This window comes from Narcine bancroftii, chromosome 5 (assembly GCF_036971445.1).
Source record: "Narcine bancroftii isolate sNarBan1 chromosome 5, sNarBan1.hap1, whole genome shotgun sequence".
In the NCBI taxonomy this organism is placed as follows: domain Eukaryota; kingdom Metazoa; phylum Chordata; class Chondrichthyes; order Torpediniformes; family Narcinidae; genus Narcine; species Narcine bancroftii.
Window position 1 is genome coordinate 164,033,478 of NC_091473.1, and position 22,439 is coordinate 164,055,916.

At 41.4% G+C, this 22,439-nt stretch overlaps 1 protein-coding gene across 1 annotated transcript in view; it reads left to right on the forward strand.

The window, feature by feature from the left end:
• The window catches only part of LOC138764119 (uncharacterized), a 612,644-nt gene that overhangs the window by 366,479 nt on the left and 223,726 nt on the right, over positions 1–22,439 (forward strand). Inside the window, exon 5 of the mRNA XM_069939530.1 lies at positions 3,312–3,380. Within this exon, the coding sequence (XP_069795631.1) occupies positions 3,312–3,380 (69 nt within the window). The remainder of the gene's footprint in view (positions 1–3,311; positions 3,381–22,439) is intronic.

The following is a 22,439-nucleotide window of genomic DNA, read 5'->3' on the forward strand; positions in this document are numbered from 1 at the left end:
TAGCCTGCAGCATGACATTGAGCAAGGAGCCACAATACCTTTAGCTTTTCTCTATTCTATTGCCCTAGCCTATATTCAGTCAACTCCAGAATCATAATTGCATCTATCATTAAAAGGATGGAGCTGAAACCGAGTTATACACGTTACCATCACACACACTCAACCTAATTGTGAAGGAAACTCAGAAACGCATGTTAATTTAGTGACTGGTTGAAAGAGCCACTCACAGACATTATACTCAGTGTTTTTTTTCACTTCCCACCAGCTGTTTCTTTCTCCCTGCTCTCGGTAAGACAAAATATTAAAATCCAGACTCTGATGTTTCTATAATAAACACACAAAACAGCACAAGAGGGTTTTATTTGCATATTGAAAGCTTATGGACAGGCCATTCTAAAATCTGGAGTGTTGGAATTTGAGGAAACGGTCAGGTGAAAAATTGGAGGTTTCCCCCACCTTAAGGCTGTTTACTATCTTTAACATGTTTTTGCCCTTGTACACTGATTCAAACAAATGCTTTCCAACACAGTCCCATAAGGTATAAACTGCATACTGATTAAATAAATGATTTACAGCCTACACTCTCCCATCTGTTGTTCTGTTCCTCAAGACATTCCCAATGAAACAGCATTAGATCCCAGTGCAGATCAAAAAGCCAACACCTTCCAGCACACTGCATCATTCAAGTGCTTTATGGATACATTTCACTCTGGGGAATTCAGGAATAACACCTGATGAATCCCAGAACAAGCATGAAGTGGCATTTGTGTTACCAGTGGAGATGCAGGAACCTACTTGCTGAAGGACTAGTTCATGTTCTTGCAGAGGACTGAAATTTAGAGGTCTCGAGTCCTGAAATCAGACAACGTTGGAACCTGTGGAGAGATCATGCTAGAATATAGATCTTGGCTGTGTGTTGTGAGCTGAGGAGACATAATCTATATTTCAAAGCTGTTTGCCAAACAATCATCAATGAAATAATGCAAAGGGGAAAAAAAATGCAGATGCTACAAACCTGAAATAAAAGCAAAAAGTGCCAAAAGCTAATTAGATTGGGCTGCTTCTGCAGTGAGTTAAACAGAGGTAACCTGTCAAGTTTGTAATAATTTGTCACAACTACTGATTCATCTGTTTAGGTGAAAAGTGATTGATCTGAATACAGTAAAACCCCTGGTATCTGGCATTGGTAGATGTCTATTTTCCGGTTGCTTGAGACTTACACTTGCTCTGGTTATCCAACCCAAAGGATGATGATGGTTCCTTTCAGTCAGTATATGGGGATTGATATGATACCCCACTCCTCAGAAAGGAACAGTCGATGTGTGAATGGATGGAGGTGAATAGGGGTTTGCGCAGGTCCAGACCCACCTACTGGACATCCCCTACTGGATCCAGCAGCATGTGAGGTCCAAGACAGATGGAGGAAGTTCTATTGCAGACCAAGCTTTGATGCAAGGGATGCCCTTCCCGTGCTTCACAGCACATGTTTGCTAGAAGGCTGTTGACCCTCTGAGAGAGTTTGTCTGCCCTTCCCTTTGACAGGTCTTGCTTTTCATTGTGTAGGGTGTCTATCCACCCTCTGCACCAGGCAAGCCTGGTGGGGGAACTGGTTTAGTCGTCGACCAGCCAACCATGCGACAGGTAGTATTGGTTTACATGGTACCAGTAGCATTCAGACGACTCCCCTTACTCTTACAATCCCTATCTAATTCGCATGCATTAAGAATAAATAGTTTAAAAGATAAAAAATACTCTACTGTACCTACCCTGAACAAATTTCACTTGCTTGAATAAGTAAACTTTAAAGCATTTTACTTTATTTTTAGACACATTCTTTGAAAACATTTAACTTTCGCTGCATCTTCAGGTTTCTCCCCCTTCACAGAGTTGCCCAAAAGAAGAACAATAACATTATAGATAATTAACACCCTACTCCCCCCACCCCACAAGTTTACAGATAAAGCCTCTGACCAAGGCAATTCCAACTAAGCATGGATAAGAAAACACTTTAAGAATGACGAGCAGCATCAACCAGCTCTTCGTCCTGGGTGACGCCATTTAATTCAAACACAACTTTATTCAAACTTTATTGAAACAAGCTATGGACAAAGAACAACCAAAGAGCTCCACTGGCTGAATATGTGCTCCCATCTTCACTGAAGGTTTATGTGTTACTTCAGAGAACATTTACAATTTTAAACTCACATATTTTTTTGCCTATCATTTTATTCTTTTTTTTATATTTATTTTGCTCAATTTTTTTTGCCAGTTGTTTGAATTCTGGATCCCAGAGGTTTTTACTCTATAAGCTTTGTTTTTCTCTCTCCATGAATCCTTCCAAATTAGCTGAGTATTACGAGGATCTTCCATTTTGATTGTATAATTAAATAATGGGAAGATACATTTGCATATAATTTATGCCATTTGTGTGTGTGCATATATAAATGAATATGTTTATCATAAACTTTGGAGGTAATTTGAAACTTCTACAGAACTGGAAAGTAGTCTGATCGACGTCCATGGAAAAATAAACGAACTGCTTTCTGAACAGGTGAGTATTTTACATGCAATTTTCACTCTTCGCCGTGGAATGTTTTATTACATTCTAGCTATAAACAGAACTCTGAGTATCCATTGTTGAGACAGCAATGATAAAAGAGCTCTCCCTTCACGCTAATTGATAGGGTGAGCTGAAGAACTACTGCATAAAAGGTTTTTCGCTCTCTTTACCTGGTTAAATGGAAGCATAAGTTTGATGATTTTTTTATCTCCATATAACGTCACAAGCAATGAAGAAATATTATCATTTTGAGATAATATAAGTTGATGCATTGTATGTATTTTTCTTCATTTGCTCCATTACTGTTGCATTTTCCTCATTAACTAAATTAGCATTTCCTTATTCAACAAGGGATTTTTCATCAAAAGTTACAACTTGAAAACAAAATCCAGCCCTTCAACTGTAAAGTCACAGTTGATGTTCAAGAAATCATCCGGAGTTGCCAATCTTTTCATTGGGGATGTAAAACAGATGGTATAAATTATTATGGAAAATTAATTCAACTAATTGTTTGTAATTTCCAATAAACTTTAGAAGGATTTCTAATGAACTTGATTTTCTTCCTTCCAGTTCCACCTTTGTTTAATGAAGTAATGCCAAAAACATTTAAAAGTGAAAACTCAATTCCCAGAAGCAAATGTGTCTTCCGTTAACACAGGGGCTGAGTGAAGTTTATCTGTGTTTATTCTGTGAAAGGTTCTCACACAGTTCTAGCTCTCAAATGATATTTTTCTCTCTCTTTTCTACACAGCACGTGCATGTTCATATTCTTCCAAGAAAGAATGGAGACTTTGCAAGAAATGATAATGTCTATGTGGAGGTAATTTTAAAATTTTTGTGTAGACCAGGTGATGGAAGGAGCATATATATTTTTTAACATTAATGGCAGGGTAAAGCAGCATCACTAACTTGGACAGTTTCTCAGTTCACGATTTGTATTATAACTGCTGAAGCATAATAGTTATCTGCGATTGCTTATGTAATGTATACAGTGCATTTCAGATAAATATATACTCATTGCAAACAGTATTCAAAGTATCTTGAACAATTGAAAAGATTGAACTATTTTTGATTCAATCAACTTAATTTACATTGTGTTCCAATAGTTACAGGAAATACTCAACGTGGTAAATACTGCTGTGACAATGATAAATATTATCTAAATTTGAAACTTTGTCAGAAATGAAACTACTATGGTGTAGAATATTATTTTTTATGAGCTATTATTTGCTGCAAAGGTGCCATCTACATTATAGAGTCATTATTGAAAGTGGAACTATCAGTAATGTTGTTCTGCAGTATTGATTGGACGTTCATTTGAGTGATTCCAGCAGCTACAAATATGCCACTTTTTATATGAGGTTAGTTCAGGCATCATTTTCACTTAAATGCTGCAATTTCGACCTGGAGCAATTGTGTAAAATCGGTGAGAGAGAATTGGCGGCCTGTTGTGTCTGTATCGCAGCTGTAAGGGGCTGAAACTGGTGGATGTGAGAGGTCACTTCATCACATACAGGTCTAGAGAATCTAATTCTCCTCCTCTGATACTGAACAGTACAGAGATGTGTTATAGTCTTCAACTGCAAAGATAGCAGTAAGCTGTTTCGATGGTTAAAATAACCTACTTTAACATTTCTAGTGCAGACAGGTAACTGCAGAGTTATATATTGACAATGGAAGCACCTTCCCATCGAGCAAAACCCCTTTGAATATTCAGACTAGTGGCTGGTCAGGAGTTATGAGCACAAAATGCCAGTCACCCAAAATATACTTCCTTTGTTTCACTGTTATGGGATGATTGACTGGATATACAAACAACTGAAATATTAATTGACGTTACAGACATACCTTTCCTGATTTCATTATGAGGGTTTCAGTGAGGACCATAGGCGTTTATGTATTTTCTTCCCCTATGGAGTTACAATGGGACAGAATCAGAATGTTCCAGGCTCAATGGCTGGTTTCGATGGCCTTAAAATATCACAAGAAGTTGCATTGTTTGATAAAGTATCATTACGCAAGTGTTGATTGAAGTAATTGACTTGTCAGTTTCTAAAGCAAATCTCGTACAGCCTCCCGCAGTTAACAGTTGGAATAGGGAGCAGTGTCTCTTTTGATTACTGTGGAGAACTTACACTTTTTGAAGACTGGTTCTCATTTTGAATTTACTGGCTGTTCCCCCATTCCATCACTCCTGACAGATGTCCCATGCCTAATAATCTCGAGCACGTCTGCTTTCGTTTCTCCCAATTTCTAGAGAAATCCGTAGAACTATATACATCATGAGGATGTAAAAGGAGCTGGTGACTTGTTATCACCCATTTTACCTTTTTACGCAAAGAATTGCCTCCTATATTTTTGCGATTTGTTTGATTCTGCCTTGTAACCAAATTAGCTTAAAAATTATAATTATTTCTTTGAGTAGTTTTTTGGATGATTTTGATTTTTCTTTTGTACTGAATGATTAACAAATAGTTAGACAGAGTGTTTATTTTATTTCCATTTTCATTAGCTAATATATTCTGGTATACATCTGAAATATTTTTTTTCCCTGTGTGCTTGTGATTTCATTTCTGCTAACTTGTTAATTCTCGGGTTTGCGACTCATTGGCTCACCACAAAAACTATTGCTGTCCCACTGCGCTAGCTTTATATCCCTAAGCAAAAGTAATGGGACACCAATAGTTTTTGTGGTAGTCACAGAGTTAAATGACACAAAAACAGACCCTTTGCTCCAACTCGTCTGTGTGGTCCTTTGGCCATTCCTGCATGTCCATCTAAACCTTTCCTCTCCATGAACTTGACCTACCACTTTTTCCTGGAATTCTAGCCATACACCAGGTACACTCTTTGTGAAAAAATACGCCCCCTCAGACCCTCTTTAAATCTTTCTCCTCCGTATTTGACCTTTCTCCTCTAACCTTTAGACCCCCTACCCTTAAAAAAAACTCTTATCTTCCTTTTTCTCTCTATCCCTTATCATTTTGAGGTCACCCCTCAGCCTCCTTCAGTCCAGAGAAAAGAGACTCAGCTAATCTGGTCTCTCCTTGCAATTCAAGCTCTCCAGTCCTGGCAGCACACTTGTGACTCTTTTCTGCACCCTGCCCATCTTAATTATATCTTTCTGCCAGTATAACAAACATAATTGCACACAGTATTCCAGATGCAGCCTCAGCATCTTATATAGCTGTTACACAATGTCTCAATTCTTGTACTCATCCTATACAGGCAGGTATGCTGGATGCTTTCTTCACCACCTTGTTTACCTGTGTTGCTACGTACTTGCATTGCCTAATCTCTTTATTCCATAACAATTCCCAGGGCCCCGTCATTTACTGTATAAGTTTTCCCCTGGTTTAACTCTCTATCACTTTGTAGTTAAATGCCATCTACTACTCCTTTGACCACTTTCCCAGTTGATCTCGATGCTTTTGTAACCTTAGAAATCTTATTCACTGCCCACTCTACCATCAATTTTTGTGCCATGTGCAAAATTATTTATCTGCTCCTACATTCTCAATCAAAAGTGAATATAAGTGATGAACAAAGGGTGACCCAGCACCAATCCCTGTGGCACATCACTGGCTCTGGGTCTCGACTATGAAAAACACACCTCCACTACCACCCTCTGACTCCACCCACCAAACCAATTTTGTATTCAATTAGCATGTGATCTAACCTTGTGAACCAGCCTAACACCGACAGAAATGTAGAACACAAGGTGACATACCTGCAGCTCCTTTTTGATCTGAGTTCAAATACTCTGCTGTGATGACAACTCTGTCTCTTACTGGCTTTTGAAAGGGCTGCATCTTTGACAGATCTTTTGATTTAAGTGAGATAATGATAATAAAGAACATGATATAGCTGTTCACTTCCTTTCCAAATATCCTGTGGCAGTCATTATTGGACACATTGGTTCACATTTTGCATTCTGTTATAATTCTGCATAATTGCACATATAAGCATGAAATATTTTGTAGTTTTGTTTTGCTTCAATATGAATAAATTGGCACCGAAGAAGATTCTGCTGGTACTCACTGTCCAATCATGACTAATGAATGATTCTTTGCTGTCCAGGGCTTTTGAACGTTATTTCTGGTCCCTTTGCAATGTTTCATTGTTTTAGTCTGGATGCACCATCTGTTTCTGTGCAAGACTGCTTCTCAAAAAGAAAGCCCAGAGGACAACTAGGTTCCCTTGTTGGTTTGATTTCACCTTGCATGTTATGAAAAGAGATTGAAGAACCTATTATAATGGGAATTCACAAGCTTGTTTGAGTATCTCTCTGTATTTGTTGATGCTCTACGTAACTGGGCCTACCTGTTTATGGGCTGATGGTTGAGTACTATTGGAGATGAGGCGAGCAGAGTGTTGAGCAGTGGTGAGGTGTAGATGGTGTGAAGATAAAAGTGGTGTCTGAGTACACATTTGTAACATTTCCAACTTGGTTATTCAATGTTTCTAAATTTGGAACAGTACTGTGAAATTAGAGATCAAGCTCACTGTCAAAGGCATAATCAAAGATATAGTGGGCGAGATGTAGAAGTGAAGTCACTGGGTAGATTCACTTCAACACACTGAAAAGAACAAGGCGAGCCTTGTTATAATTCTGCATAATTGCACATATAAGCATGAAATATTTTGTAGTCTTGTTTTGCTTCAATATGAATAAATTGGCACCGAAGAAGATTCTGCTGGTACTCACTGTCCAATCATGACTAATGAATGATTCTTTGCTGTCCAGGGCTTTTGAACGTTATTTCTGGTCCCTTTGCAATGTTTCATTGTTTTAGTCTGGATGCACCATCTGTTTCTGTGCAAGACTGCTTCTCAAGAAGAAATCTGGATCTTGAGTAAAAGTGGGAAAGCACTTCATCCCACAAGATAGGGAAACTTTTCTGAAATGTAATAAACAGGTTTTTATAGCATGGGGCATTATTAATCCAATTAGCTGAGGATTCCTATGAAGAAACATGGTGCTCATACTTATTATCTTCTCTCTTTTTTAATCTTTTTATTGATTTTCCACAAAAAAAAGGAAAAATACATACAGAAAACATGAAAAAGTAACATACATTGTCCTTGAATATAACGATCAAGTACTTTCAAATTAATTCAATATTTCCATATATTGACAGTTACATTGAGTAAGGAAATAAAGAGTTAATGCATAAAACAAGAAAAAAAAATTGAACTCTGATAAAATTTTTTTTAAAAACCTAAAAACTGGTCAATCCACTCTGAGAGTAATTTCGAAAAGAGATCCTTCCTGAGTAAACTCAACACACTTGGAGAAGAAAAACAAACTGGAAGAGGTTCAATTTTGTTTATTAGCTTGAGTCATACGAAAATATTGAATAAAATGGTCACCAGGTTTTTTCAATGTTAAAGGTGGATTCAAATATCTGACGTCTAATTTTTTTCTAAATCACAGCATGACATAATGGAGGAAAGCCATTGAAATAGAGTGGGCAGACTGCAATCTTTCCATTTGAGTAATTTAGTTCATCAATGTTGAAAAGGCCACTATCCTTTGGGCTGAAGTAGGTCAAAGCCTGATCCACTCATAAAGGACAATCATACATCTCCAAAACGTAATATATCGAATATTCATTGCCCAGCAATAAAACCTGAAATTTGGGAATGCCATGACATGCCACCATCATTTTTCATGATCTTCTTACTTACCTCTGTTGTAATTTACATAGTTAGTGTTTCACATGTGTGTCAATGATGGAAATTATTTCAAAAAATAGCAGATAATTTAATGTTATAATGTATACTGTTATACAATCAAGCATCTGTGACACAAATCTATTTAGTGTTGAGGTTCTGCTGTAATACAAAACACCAAACAGTTGGCAGAGGGTTGTTGTTATGGGAGACCAACTTCCCTGCTGTTGACTGTCACCTCCGTAGGGCAAAAGATACAAATGAGGCAGAATTTGTCAAGTATATCCAAGAAGGATTCATGTCAATGTATGTAGACAAGCCAGCTGGAGGAGAGGCCATGGTGGATCTAGTACTGGGTAATAAATCTGTACTGGTGACAGACCTCTCAGCAGATGAGCATTTTGGAGTCAGTGACCACAACTTCTTGGATATGGATAGGAGTATAGGCAAGTGTTTAATTGGGGAAGAAGGTTAAATCACAAAGGAATTTGACAGGAACTGGGGAGAGTAACTTGGGAACAGATATTCTCAAGGAAATATACGGCAGAAATGTGGAGGATGATTAAGAACCACTAGCATGGGGTTCTGAATAAGCTGCCCACTGAGACAGGGAAAAGGTAGGAAGCTCAAGAAAAAGAAGGAAAATTACAAGGTTTAGGAAAAAAAATCAGGAAGGGGTCATGAAAATTGTATGGTAGCAAGGAAGGAACTTAAGAAAGGACTTTGGAGAACCAGAGGAAGACACGAGATGACCTTGGCAAGAACGATTTAGGAAAACCCTAAGGCGTTCAACACATACACAAAGAACAGAATGATAATTCAAGTTAAGATAAGGCTTCTGAGGGATAAAGGAGGAACATGTGCCTTGAGGTCTGGGAGGTCCTTAGCAAATGCTTTGCTTCAGTATTCACCATGGAGAGGAACTTTGGTGAATGTGAGGTCAGTGCAGAACAACTAATGTGCTGGAGGACTGAGGTAAAGAAAGTGTGATTTTCTTACAAGTTTGCAGGACTCGATGTAATATATCTCAGGTTGCTACAGGAAGTGAGGGAAAAAATTGCCAGGGTGTTGGTCCTCCCTGGCCACAGGAGAGGTACCGAAGGATTGGAGAATGACTAATGTAGTCCTCTTTGTTTAGGGGAATAGGAAAAATCCTGGGAAATATAGATAGTGAATCCTAAGTCAGTGGGGGACAAACTTATTGGAGAAGATTCTTAGCGACAGGATTTAAGAGCATTAAGAGAAGCCTCGTCTTCTCAGGATTTAGTAAGGGGCAGGTTGTGTCTCAGGAGACTAATTGAGTTTTTTGAGGTGGTGACAAAATAAATTGATGAAGGTAGGGTGGCAAACGTGTACATTGATTTTAATATGGCACTTGACAAGTTCCCCCATGGTTCCCCAATGATAGGCTTATTCAGAAAGTCATGAGGCATGGGATCCAAGGAACCTTGGTTGTGTGAATTCAAGATTAGCTTGCCTGCCAAATGCAGTGAGTGGTAGTAGATGGAACGCAATCTGTATGGAGGTTGGTCACTACTGGCATTCTGCAGAGATCTGTTCTGGGACCCCTGCTCTTTGTGATTTTTATAAATTACTTGGACAAAGAAGTGAGGGATGGGCCAGTAAGTTTGCAGATGATATAAAGTTTGGAGGTAATGTGGATAGCAGAAAGTTGTTGGAGGTTACATCAAGATATAGTCAGGATGCAGAATTGGGCAGATGGAGCTCAATCCAGATAAGTATGAAATTATGCATATTGGAAGGTCGAACTCGAAAGTGCAGTATGTGGTTAATTGCAGGATTCTTAACAATGAAGGGGAGCAGAGGGATCTTGGGGTCCATCCATAGATCCCTCAAAGTTGCCACAAGTTAATAGAGTTGTTAAGAAGACATATAACGTGCTAGCCTTCATTCGTTGGGAGATTGAGTTCAAGAGCCGCAAGTTTGTGGTGTTGCTCTATAAAACCCTGGTCAGTTCTAGTCACCTTTCAGGAAGGAAGTCAAAGCTATAGAGAGGATACAACGGAGACTGGAAAAAAATGTCTTATGAAGCAAGGTTGACTGAGCCAGAGGCTTTATCTTTGGAGCACTAAAGGATGAAAGGTAACTTAATAAAGGTATCTAAGGTTATGGGAGACATAGATCGGCTGGACAAACAGCACCTTTTCCCTAGTGCAGGGTTTCCCAAACGTTTTCTTTCCTCTCACATACCACCTTAAGTAATTCCTATGGCATAGGTGATTAGTAAGGGATAAATTAAGGTGGTATGTGAGGGGAAAGAAAACGTTTGGGAAGCCCTTTGAGTGGGGGAAAAAGGATGAGAACCACTGCTCTGGACCTAATTGTCACTGAAATATTTTGCTTGAGAGAAAGATTGTCAATGGCCCATTTCCTTTAGAATTATGAAACTGAGCAAATATCGAGTCAATTAGGTATGATGAAAGCAGTGGGTTTTCAACCTTTTTCTTTCCACGCACATACCACCTTAAGCAACACAGAGCACCTATGGCATAGAAATTACTTAAGGTGATATGTGAGTGGGAAAAAAAGTTTGGGAAACCCTACCCCGATGTAACATTAGCAAATACTGGAGAACATTTGTTTAAGGTGAGTGGAGGAAAGTTTAGGGAAATTGCCAGAAGTATTTTTTTTTACAGAGGGTGGGTGCCGGGTATGCATTGCTAGAGGTGGTGGTGGAGGCTCGTGCATTTAGGACATTTAAAAGACCCTTATAAAGGTTCATGGATGTAAACAATTGAGGATTATAGGTAGGGAAGGATAAGATTCTTGTGCAGTAGTGTTATATAGGCTGGCACACATCATAGGCTGAAGGGCCTGTACGATGCAGTAATATTCCATAATCTATGCACGTGAACAGTGCTCTTATGGTTTATTGCGAATATCATGTTAAATTATTGCACTGCTAACATTCTGCTATCTAGATATAATCACCGTATAAAACCTAGAGCAGACCATTGCTGATCCTGTGGGACTTAACAAAGGACACGTCATTTTAAAATTTGCAGCAAATGTCTTGGGTGGCTGAACAGAACATTGATTGCATCGTGTCACTTCCATCAGATTGTAGCCACCGACTTATGTTCTGCAAGTTTTCTTGAAATTACTGCCATGATTTATAAAGTCTCACAGGCAGCCATGTGGCATCGTGCAAACCATGTTTTATAACACTGCTGAGAGCAAAAAGAATTGAAACTTGGCTAAGAAGCAAGTGCCATTTGAAAAATATGCTGTCAATGCGATAATAATGATTGTGACTGAATAATAGGCCTGCAAGACAGTGGTGGTAACAGGTTCAGTGGCTAAACCTGTTTTTAAAGGTGCTGCTAAATCTGGCAGTAAATCTGCCAAAATATTGCTATAGTACTTGCGCATATTCTTCCCTGCTGTCGCAAGGATAATAATGGAAAAAAAAATCTGCATCAAGTTTTAGCTGAGTGGTTTCACATTCAAAACAATAAACGAGGCAGTTAAACCCTTCATCAGATAAGTTATCCATTACTATTAGAAAAAATATATGGAAGAGGACGCAAGGAAAGAAATAGCTTTCTTTCCAACTCGAAAATATTGTTCAGGATGTGCTTATAATCACACACGATTGTTCTGTACCAAGTCCCTCATGCTCAGGGAAGTACAGGACCTCCCAAGAGCCCAGTGCAAAGATATGAATGTTGTCACCTCAGTAAGGTGGAAGAGAATGGATGGATGATGTGTCACTTTAAATCTCAGTGACAGACAGATTGAAGAGACACTGAAGGATCAGTTGGGTGAATAGTTTTGGACACTAAATATCCCCAAAGATTGAAAGCCTGACAAGAATAGTGTGGAGTTACTATTCTTTTATACAATGGAAAAATATGGAATTACATATCACCACATTCATACCCCCTTAAAAAGATTGTTATCACCCCCTCCCCCGTCCTCCTTCCCATGTTTGTAAGTTCATAAGACCAAAATTTTTCGTGGCTTCCGTTGCCTTCTGGACCTCCTCAGTAGTGGTAAAGGGGTGGGTAGTGTGGTCTGCCTTTCAGCCTTTCTTGGTGGAGGTGTGTGAGTGGGAAGTACTGGTTGGTCATGTGGCCATGTGGGCTGGGGATCCTCTTGTATGGGATTAGGTCCTGCCATCAAGTCTAGTGGTGATATTTTGTGGGCCTGGAGTGCCCAGGGTCCTGATTTCCGGGGTGGGTGTTATAGTCCTCTGGGGTGACTCGATGGACGACTGTTCTAGTAACTGCTGCTGCGCTTCCTGTTGATCCGTAGACATCTGTGTTTCCTCCAAGTTGTTCGCACATCTGGCTGGCGCGAGATCCCTGGTGGCCACCGAGTCTTCTCTTCCATCTGGGAATGTGACAAAGGCGTACTGAGGGTTCGCGTGCCTCAACTCCACTTGATCCACCAGCGGGTCTGCTTTGTGGGGTCTGTAGTGCTTCCAGAGAAGAACAGATCCCGGTGTCCTCATCCATTTAGGCAGCACTGGGCCCACCGTGGCTTTCCATGTGAAAGAAAAGATACGGTCATGTGGGGTCATGTTAGTGGCAGTACACAACAAAGAACATAGAGAGTGTAGGGCTTCTGGCAACACTTCTTGCCATCTAGTAACAGGCAGGTCTTTTGCTTTTAATGTCAAGAGGACCATTTTCCAGATAGTAGCATTTTCCCTTTCAACTTGTCCATTCTCCCTGGGATTGTAACTTGTGCAGCTGGTAGCAATCCCTCTCTCGTGCAATTACTGCTGTACTGCGCTCATGAATGCAGCTCCCCTGTCTGTGGGTATGTAGTTCGGGTACCCAAATATGCTGAAGATGGATTGGAGGCATTTTATAACAATGGCTGCTGATACATCAGAACACGGGATTGCGAAGGGGAAATGGGAATATTCATCTATTATGTTTAGGAAATAGACATTTTTATTATTGGATGGGAGTGGGCCTTTAAAATTGAGGCTGAGATGCTCAAAAGGTTTGGTAGCTTTTATCAGGGTGGCTTTGTCTGGCCGGTAAAATTGCGGTTTGCATTCCGCACAGATGGGGCAGCTCTTGTTCACTGACCTCACTTCCTCTACAGAAAATGGGAGGTTTGGGGTATTAATGAAGTGAAACAGTCTAGCGACACCCGGGTGGCCCAGCTCATTGTGCAAGTTCTGCAACTGGGATGTGTGGTTAAGGATGGCACAAGTGCCTCTGGACAGCGCATCCGGGGGCTCGTTGAGTCTCCCGGGGTGGTATAGAATGTCGTAGTTAAATGTAGACAATTCTATCCGCCAGCGCAGGATTTTGTCGTTCTTAATTCTCCCCCTGTTCTGGTTATCGAACATAAAAGCCATAGACTGTTGGTCCGTGATGAGGGTGAAGTGTTTGCACGCCAGATAATGTCGCCAGTGCCTTACTGTTTCCACAATGGCTAGGGCCTTGTTCTCTACAGCTGAGTATCTTACTTCTGACCCCTGTAGGGTTCGCGAGAAAAAGGCCACTGGTCGTCCATCTTGGTTTAGGGTGGCTGCCAGAGCCACATCGAATGCATCCGTTTCTACTTGAAACGGGATCGACTCATCTATGGACCACATGGTAGCTTTAGCAATATGGTCCCTAATGTCCCTGAATGCTCTGGTGGCTGCTGGGCACAATGGAAAAACTGAGGCTTTTATAAGTGGGCGGGTCCTGTCGGCGTAGTTGGGGACCCATTGGGTGTAGTAAGCGAACAGCCCCAAAAACCTTTTTAGTGTTTTCAGCGTGTGTGGCACTCGGAGGTCTAGGACAGGGTGCATACGGGCTGGGTCTGGCCTGATTTCCCTGTTCTGCACTATGTAGCCCAGGATTGGCAACTTCTTGGCGCTAAAGATGCATTTGTCCCTGTTGTAAGTTAGGTTCCTTTCCTCGGCTGCCTGGAAGAAGCATTTTAAATTTGTGTCATGATCCTCCTGAGTGTGGCCACAGATTGTCACGTTGTCTAAGTAGGGGAACACCGCTTTCAGTTGGAACTCATCTACTATTCGGTCCATTTCTCTCTGAAACAGGGACACTCCACTGGTGACGCCGAAGGGAAGTCGCAGAAATTGATACAGCCTGCCGTCTGCCTCAAATGCCGTGTAAATGCGATCGCTGTTTCTAATGGGCAGTTGGTGGTATGCTGCCTTCAGGTCTATGGTGGAGAACACCTTATACTGCGCAATGTTGTTGACCATGTCTGCTATGCGTGGCAGGAGTAGACATCTAGTTGTGTAAATTTGTTGATTATCTGGCTGTAATCCACTACCATGCGCAGTTTTTCTCCTGACTTTACTACAACCACCTGGGCTCTCCAGGGGCAGGTGCTCTGCTCTATGATGGCCTCCTGTAGTAGCCTGCAGACCTCTGTCCTAATGAAGGCTTTATCCCTTGGGCTGTACCTCCTGCTCTTTGTGGCTATTGGTGTGCATTCTGGGGTCAGGTGTGTGAACAGTGGAGGGGGTTCTATGTTCAGGACAGACAGACTGCAGTGTTGTTTCTTTGTAAGGCGTAGTGGGGGGGGAGGGGTGAGGCCCATTGTGCACTATTGTAATGCTTTCTAACTGGCACTGAAAATCTAACCCCGATAGTACCGGAGCACAGAGGTGGGGGAGTACTAGTAATTTGAAACCTCATATTATGTGCCCTGGATTTCTAGAGTAACCCTGCAAAACTGTTTTACCTCAGCCGCAAGGCTGCTGGCTGCTAACAGGATCTGCTGCTCACTCGGGCATGTGGGGAGGGCAAGGTGGTTGACTAACCCCTGGTTAATAAAACTTTCAGTGCTTCTACTATCTATTAAGCAATTTGCCCTCACATCCTGAAGACTGTCCTCTGCTCTGTAGCATTTGTCCAAGATGATCGGCTGCACATGGTATTCTTCTTCTTCTGTTTGTCTGTGGAGAAAGAAGAGCTTTCCCGCCTCTCATTAGCATGAGAATGGGCCTTGGCTGTGGCCTTGGGGCTTCTGCATACTTTTGCATCATGCCCACGTTTTCCACAGTTGGAACAGACATTTTCTCTGGCAGGGCAGAGAGCTCTGGGGTGCTTTCTTTGTCCACAGAAAAAGCACTTGGGACCCTCAAGGTGTGCTGCTGCTGTGAATTCCTGTGAGGGAGCATACTTTTCTTTTCATGGGGCTAGAGATTCCAGCAGTGTGACATTTGCCCCAGCCCCAGGGTCCTGTGAGTTCTCCTCCAATTCTTTCCTGGTGCTTTCTAAAGCTTCTGCCTCATCTAGCCCCACTATTCCTTTCTCCAGCAATCGATGACTCGTCTTCCTGGACCGTATGCCCACAACAATTCTGTTCCTAATAAGGTCCTCCGCATACTCCTGGGCTGATACTGCTTTAAAGTTGCAGCCTCTCGCCTGGTCTTTCAGAGGGAGTATAAAGTCTCTGGCAGACTCCCCTACTTGTTCTGACCTGGTCATAAGCCTGTACCAGGAGAGGAGTTTGCTATGCCTCCTACCAAGAGGCAATGAGCACTTTACAGAGGCATTACAGCAGCATTATATGTTCTTTATCCAATACCACCACGTAATTCAGAAAGCATCTCTGCCAACGGCCAAAATGCGTGCCGGCTCTGGGATTTCTGGGGTCAAGCTCCAGCCTGTCTGGTCGCAGCACATGGCTAAGCCGCAGTCACTGCTCCCTTAGGTGTAGCAAGGGTGGACTCTGGGGTATTGGGAGCTGCTGGTAGAGCCTATGTGGGGCTTGTGTCTGCTGGAGGAGTAACCTGGGTGCTTGGAGCTGTGGGCTGAGTCCCTGGCTTTGGGACATTTGCAGCAGGCTTAGGGGGGATCCCAGCAGTAGCGTCAGGTCTCCGAGCTACTGGGGAAACTGCTGCTGGGGGAGTGACGGTAGCGGTGTCTGCTTTCCTTGGCTCTGGAGCGGTTGGGAATTCTGCACATACGTGGCGATCGGGAGCACGACTTGTGGAGATCCTTCCACCCGCGCTTGTAGTGGCCCCTTTCTGATCGGACCGGGGTTTAGGGTCGGCAGCGCCTGTACCGGCAAACACACGGGCAGGCAGGGTTCTTGGCCGTTTCTGACCTGCCCTATCGTACTTCTGTGGTCTTCCCTGCATTCCACCACGATTTCAGTACAGCAGTTCCTCACCATCTCTGTCCTCGGAAGCATGTGCGAGCTAGTCGTCCCCGGAATCCATTCCTCAGGAAGAGTCTCCAGATGGTCGGGAATGCGCATTGGAGCAGAAGCAGCTACCATCCTAGTAGCTATCATATTAGTTTATTAAATTGTACTGACAATAACCACACCAGCAGTGCAAGTATAAGACGGCTTTAATAAACTAATATGTGCACTAAGAGGTCTTGTCTCTCTGGAAGACGAACCTGGAAGGCTCGACTGTAGCTCTGGACTGCTTTATATACAAGGTCACCGGGATGACCCCTGGTGACCTAGTGGTGTAATTACATATCACCACAGAATTTGGCTAAACAAGTAATCCTGTAAGTTAAGCTTTGTTTGCATTGAGTTTACAGAGGTTTCTGACATAAAACTGACACTGTTAGATTACAAAATACTTACATTCTTACCTATATTTATCACAATTACATTGCACCAACAGCACAAATACAGAAGAAGGTGATCATCTGAAGAAACAATTCATCATATCATCTTGCTTGCACAAAACAATGAAAAACATAGTTATTGAATTCATTATAAGAATAATGCAACTTTTGTTAGCTCTCCAATGCAACATAAACATTGACACCAGCAAAGGGCCACATGGAATGCTGCACAATCAATGCAAGATCATCTTGTGTCAGGGCTCTCTGCCACAAAATTATACAAACTCAAACCAGCCTGACTCAATAAAAAGCATGTCCTCTGCCTGACCTGTCACTGTAGTGTATGCAAATGAAAGTAGTTATGTCTGAGTCATGTACTTTAAGGGGAAGAGGAGGGAGGTAGTGTGGGTGATGGTGAGGGCTATTGCAAGATAGAGAGCCCAGAGATGGTTGGCCACTAATGGAGGTAGGTCGTGATAGGTAGAGGGCCAGGCCAGGAAGACCAGTGTGTACCAATGGCCTGGGATCCAAAAGTAAGAAATATATCTGAATGGGCAGGATGCACTTACAATCTCAGTACCTCAACAAGTTGGAGGAGATCTCCATATTTCTTCAGTAAAAATGTGTAATGTCAAGTCATGTCCTCTGCTTTTTAAAAATTTCCTAGTATACTTTTCCTGTTGCAGCCTATAAGGGACCCTATTTAACTTTTGCTAATCTTTTCCTTTCTGCACATTCATTGGAAAGTTGCCAGTTTTCACCCTTCTTGTGAAAGTCATAGCATTGGTGAAAAGTGTTGGCTTGTGCAGGAAAAATGTAATGTCACATTGATCACATTCTGTTGCTGAAATCTGTGAAAAGTGATGTTTCTACCACTGATATAATTGTTCCCCTCTGTGTATCTTGAAACCGTTGATTGAAAATAAAGTCAATTGTTGACTCCTGAGGTTTTTTGCTTTCATTGCTGAATGATTGTGGACCAATTGGTTGAACGGTTAGCCTGCAGTGCATCTCCCTACTTAGTGAATACTAATCTGATCGTCAGCTGATGTGGATATAGACTCACCACCAGTGAAAATGGACCATAATCCAAATAATTCAAGATCTTTACTATTATTGGACAAGACTATCATTATTTTGGAAAGACAGTGACTATGTCAGGAAACATAAGAAATTTTGTAATAAAGCATTTGAGTTATGGGATATGGAGAACATTTATTGAACCGTTATATTCAGTGCAGCTTGTGAGGGAATATTATACATCATCTGGGTTTCCTGTCTGATAATGCTGAACAATGAAGATTTTGCTCCCTGAACACTTTTGAGTGTATTTTATGGATTTTGAGTTGCTGATCAGAAAAATCACCTTAACATGTTCTTTAGCTATAACCTACTTTTGTGATTTCCTGTAACATTTCTGTCTACTAGTATATTGCCCAAACAACAAGCTGTTTTGGTCAGTCAGTGCAGTCGCCATACAATTGTCTGAAGCCTGGGCATGCTTAGTCAGGATACAAGCTGTTACGAGCCCAGAGGACCCTAAAACCCAGCAGCATTAGATATTCACCAAGACAAATGGTTACTTAAACAAAAGTTGCTTTTAATTATCTTTAAACATGAAACCAAAATCATGCTTTAACTTATCACTATTGACTTAACTAACCTAACTTAACTGCCTTCAAATTCTAAGTGCACATGCATGTAATGTGTGGGTAAGTTCAGAAAAGTTATTTGATTCCCAGTCCAATCTCACTTCTCATTCCTCCATGTTCATTCTTTCTTCTTCTTCTTTGGCTTGGCTTCGCGGACGAAGATTTATGGAGGGGTATGTCCACGTCTGCTGCAGGCTCGTTGGTGACTGACAAGTCTGATGCGGGTCAGGCAAGCACAGTTGCAGTGGTTGATAGGTTCATAGGTTGCAGGCAGTTCTTATAATGTGCACAGAATTTAACATTTATAAAGTTCACCACGCTTTGGTGCTTGAAAGGTAAATGGTTACCGCTCAGGAAAGTTCTTGTCAGTTTTCAGAGAGAGATTTGTTGTACCCTGACACCCACAACTGATTCCTTTTGTAAATCAGCCACTTCAGTGTCTTGCTGAAGAAACTCCCCCCCTCATGTTTCTCCAGATGATAGCCTCTTTCTTTCAGGTCACCACAGAGTTAATTCTTGTTTCACTTATTCCAAATGAAACATTAGATAGCCAGTCCTCTCCTCTTGCATGACCACAAGGGCTTTGACCAGGCTGAACTAAGCACTCATAACCCGTCTTCCAAATGGGATTTACCACAAGCTTGCCAGCTTGCCCTGTTCCATTCCCAGCTGCTGCTGACTGTAACACTGTAGAACTGATCTTTGTGTGTGTCCCTCTCTCTCTCACCCCCCCCCCCCACACACACACACACACACACACACACACACACACACACACACACACACACACACACACACACACAGAGCCTGTTTTACTCTCTCTGCTTACAAAACCTCATGATCCTCATAGAACAGCAAGTTTCACTCCAGACAGAATGCGGCTCCGACAAGCTCTTTCATCTGTTGCCATTTTGTAAACAACAATCCATTAGTGAAGTTTCTTGGGCCCTCTCCAAAGCTTTTGAAAAGACTGTTGGCCCCGACATGTCTAGCATGAGCAGAACTCCAGCATTTTAAATAAGATCTGTTTTAAAGTGTTTGTATGTGACCTACACTAAAACCCTGCCCCAATTTATATCCTCAAAGCATATCTATATTCTGTAACAATGCAGTCTATAAAAGCAGCTTGCATATATTCTGAGCATTACATTGATGTAGATTTTATGCATGTAAATGCACATGTTCTTCAGGCAATAGCATAGTGAGTGTACTAAACAATAGCATTTATTGTCTTCAGGAAGGTTCAATACAGAAGAAATATCTCATCTCTATCGCAACATTGTGATACATTCTGTTACATTTGTGGCGAATATACGCTTAAGGTTCAAAAATGCAGCGTGACTGTACTTATTGCAAAAGTCTACGAGCTCCACTACGGTTGTAAAATTGGTGACCAAGACAAACCTTGGGCTCCTCACATACGTAGTGCAACATGTGCAGTCAACCTGAGAGCTTGGCTCAGAGGTTCTCAGAAGGATATTTCATAAAAGATCATTTAATGTTCCTCCAGCTTTCTACATGATACAGCAAATCTGAGATTATCTCTGGGTTCAATGCGAAGTTGTCTATCATAATCATTCATTGTTTTTCAGGAAGCAAACCTTTTGAAAAAAATTTGTTGTCCAGTGTAATTGGTATGCTACATTGTTGTTTAGGATTGTCTTGTGGGGAGGGATGCTGACATTGTCAACCTTATTTTGTTCAGCAAACTCCTTGTGTAAATAATCTCTCCAGTGGAAAGTCTTGGATCTTTTATTTGGCCAATGTTTGTCTTTTCTGCTCTATGACACTATAAGTATTGAGTATGGATAGAATCCTGATAGCCATCTTCTTCCTCTGCTCTTACTCCCTTGTTGCTAATTCTTGGTCTCCTAATTTCTCTGGCCTCAACAGTGGTTGTAGTCATTGAACTGACATGCAGAAAATATGACATTTCCTTCACATTTGTGTTGGCACCCCAACACTGATGTAGGCAATAAAAATCTCTTTCAGATGACCTATAGTGCTTTCCAACACAATTCTAGCAGTTGTATAGCTCTCTGTTGGAGAGCATAAGGATGTAGAGGTAGATTATGTCCACGAGGATCCATCCACTGCAACGATCTGATAATGTGGATTCTCTCAAGATGAAGAAGTTGTGTACTTTCTGTAAAAATAGCATTTACTGTGAAGAAATTCTTCTCATGATCCACAACAACCTTCACAATGAGATAGAAGAACCTTTCATCTCCTAAAAAATACCTGCATTATTAAGAAAAGCACTTATGGACGCATGGGGTGAATTGACGGTCGCCTGCACATGTGCAAATCCATCAATGTTGACAAATCCCACCACTAGGATCGCCACCTGCTCTTCTCTGAAGTCAGAATCAGAATTGATTATCATGAACAAGTCATGAAATTCGATGTTTTGCTGCAGCATCAAAGTGTAAATATTCATATTATAACCATCTTACCACATTACTATTAAAAAAATAGTGTACGAAAAGTAAAGCAGCGTCTTTGGTTATTTGATTATTCAGGGATCTGATGGCAGTGGGGAAGAAGCTGAACTTGTGCCTCTGAGTGCTCGTCTTTAGGCTTCTGTACCTTTTCCCTGATGGTAGCAGAGTAAAGGTGGCTTGGCCTGGGTGGTGGGGGTCTTTGAGGATAGAGGTTGCTTTTTTAAGACAATACCTTATGTAAATGTCCTTGAAAAAGTGAAGTCTGGTGCCTGTGATGTCACAGGCTGAGTTAACAACCCTCTGGAGTTTATTCTTGTCCTGAGATTTGATGCCTCCATACCAAGCAGTGATGCAACCAGGCCAAATGATCTCCATGGTACACTTGTAATCAAAGTCAATGTGATAATTGATCGATGGATGTGATCACTCTGATGAAGCTTTAAACAGTTGATCAGCAACACATTGACGTTTGTGGCGCAGCAAGGACGCGAGTACATTGGTCATCTGAGATATAAATATCTCTGGAAGCTCTGCAGAAATGAACTGGCCTGAGGTGAACATATCCCATCTAATACTATGGCCAGTCATGGCCTTAATCTGACCAATAATTGTGCTGCTCCTGGTGACATTGCCCAGGCATCCATGGATGAGAATCTTAGAAACTAAATGCTGCTGGTCAGAGCAACCAATTTGTAAATGTTTTTTTTAGCTTTTTTGAAAATTTTATTTTTCCATTTGCATCAATTACAAACATATATTTCTTCATCTTGAATAATACATTATAATAAAAATGATGTAAAATTATACAACATTTAATTTTATCCCTGTAGCATTAATAAAAGCTCTCACAACTGGAGGGATTACAAATGCTTTTATTAGCCCGCATCGGACTGGTCAGCCACAAACGAGCCTGCAGCTGACGTGGACTTTTTACCCCCTCCATAAATCTTCGTCCGCGAAGCCAAGCCAAAGAAAAAAAAAATAGGTAGGGTTTCACAGTCATCTGCAGAAGGGTTCTGGGTTTAGGTGGGAAACCAAGGTTATGTGAACAGATGGAACAGAGAGGTGGGGTCAGCCGTCAGCACAACACCCTACCAGTTCACTGCATTCAACCCTTCCTGTAGAATTTAGGGTCTGTGAATGAAGACAGAGAACATGGGTTCAGAAAAAAATGGTTGAAAAATATACAGTTCTTACAAATTTACAGATTTAAGCAGTCTGGGTCTTCCATGGAGTAGGGCAAATTGCGCGCCTTGACAAAATGACCCCTGGATGGCAGAGATCATTTTGCAGAGACTGCAGTTGGCCGGTGTGTGCAGAGGCACGGCTTCCTCTGGATGGCATCTGGAAGGTGATTAAGAGCTCCTGGCCAATAGGCGATGTCATAATTGTAGGTGGAGAGCACGATCTTTTACCTAACAATCTTGTTATTTTTGATTTTTCCCCTTTTGACATTATTGAACATGAATGTGACTGAGCACTGGTCAGTGAGGAGCGTAAATCTTCTACCAGCCAAGCAGTGTCTCCTGTGCCTCATGGCTTCTACAATGGCTTGAGCCTCCTTTTCCACAGA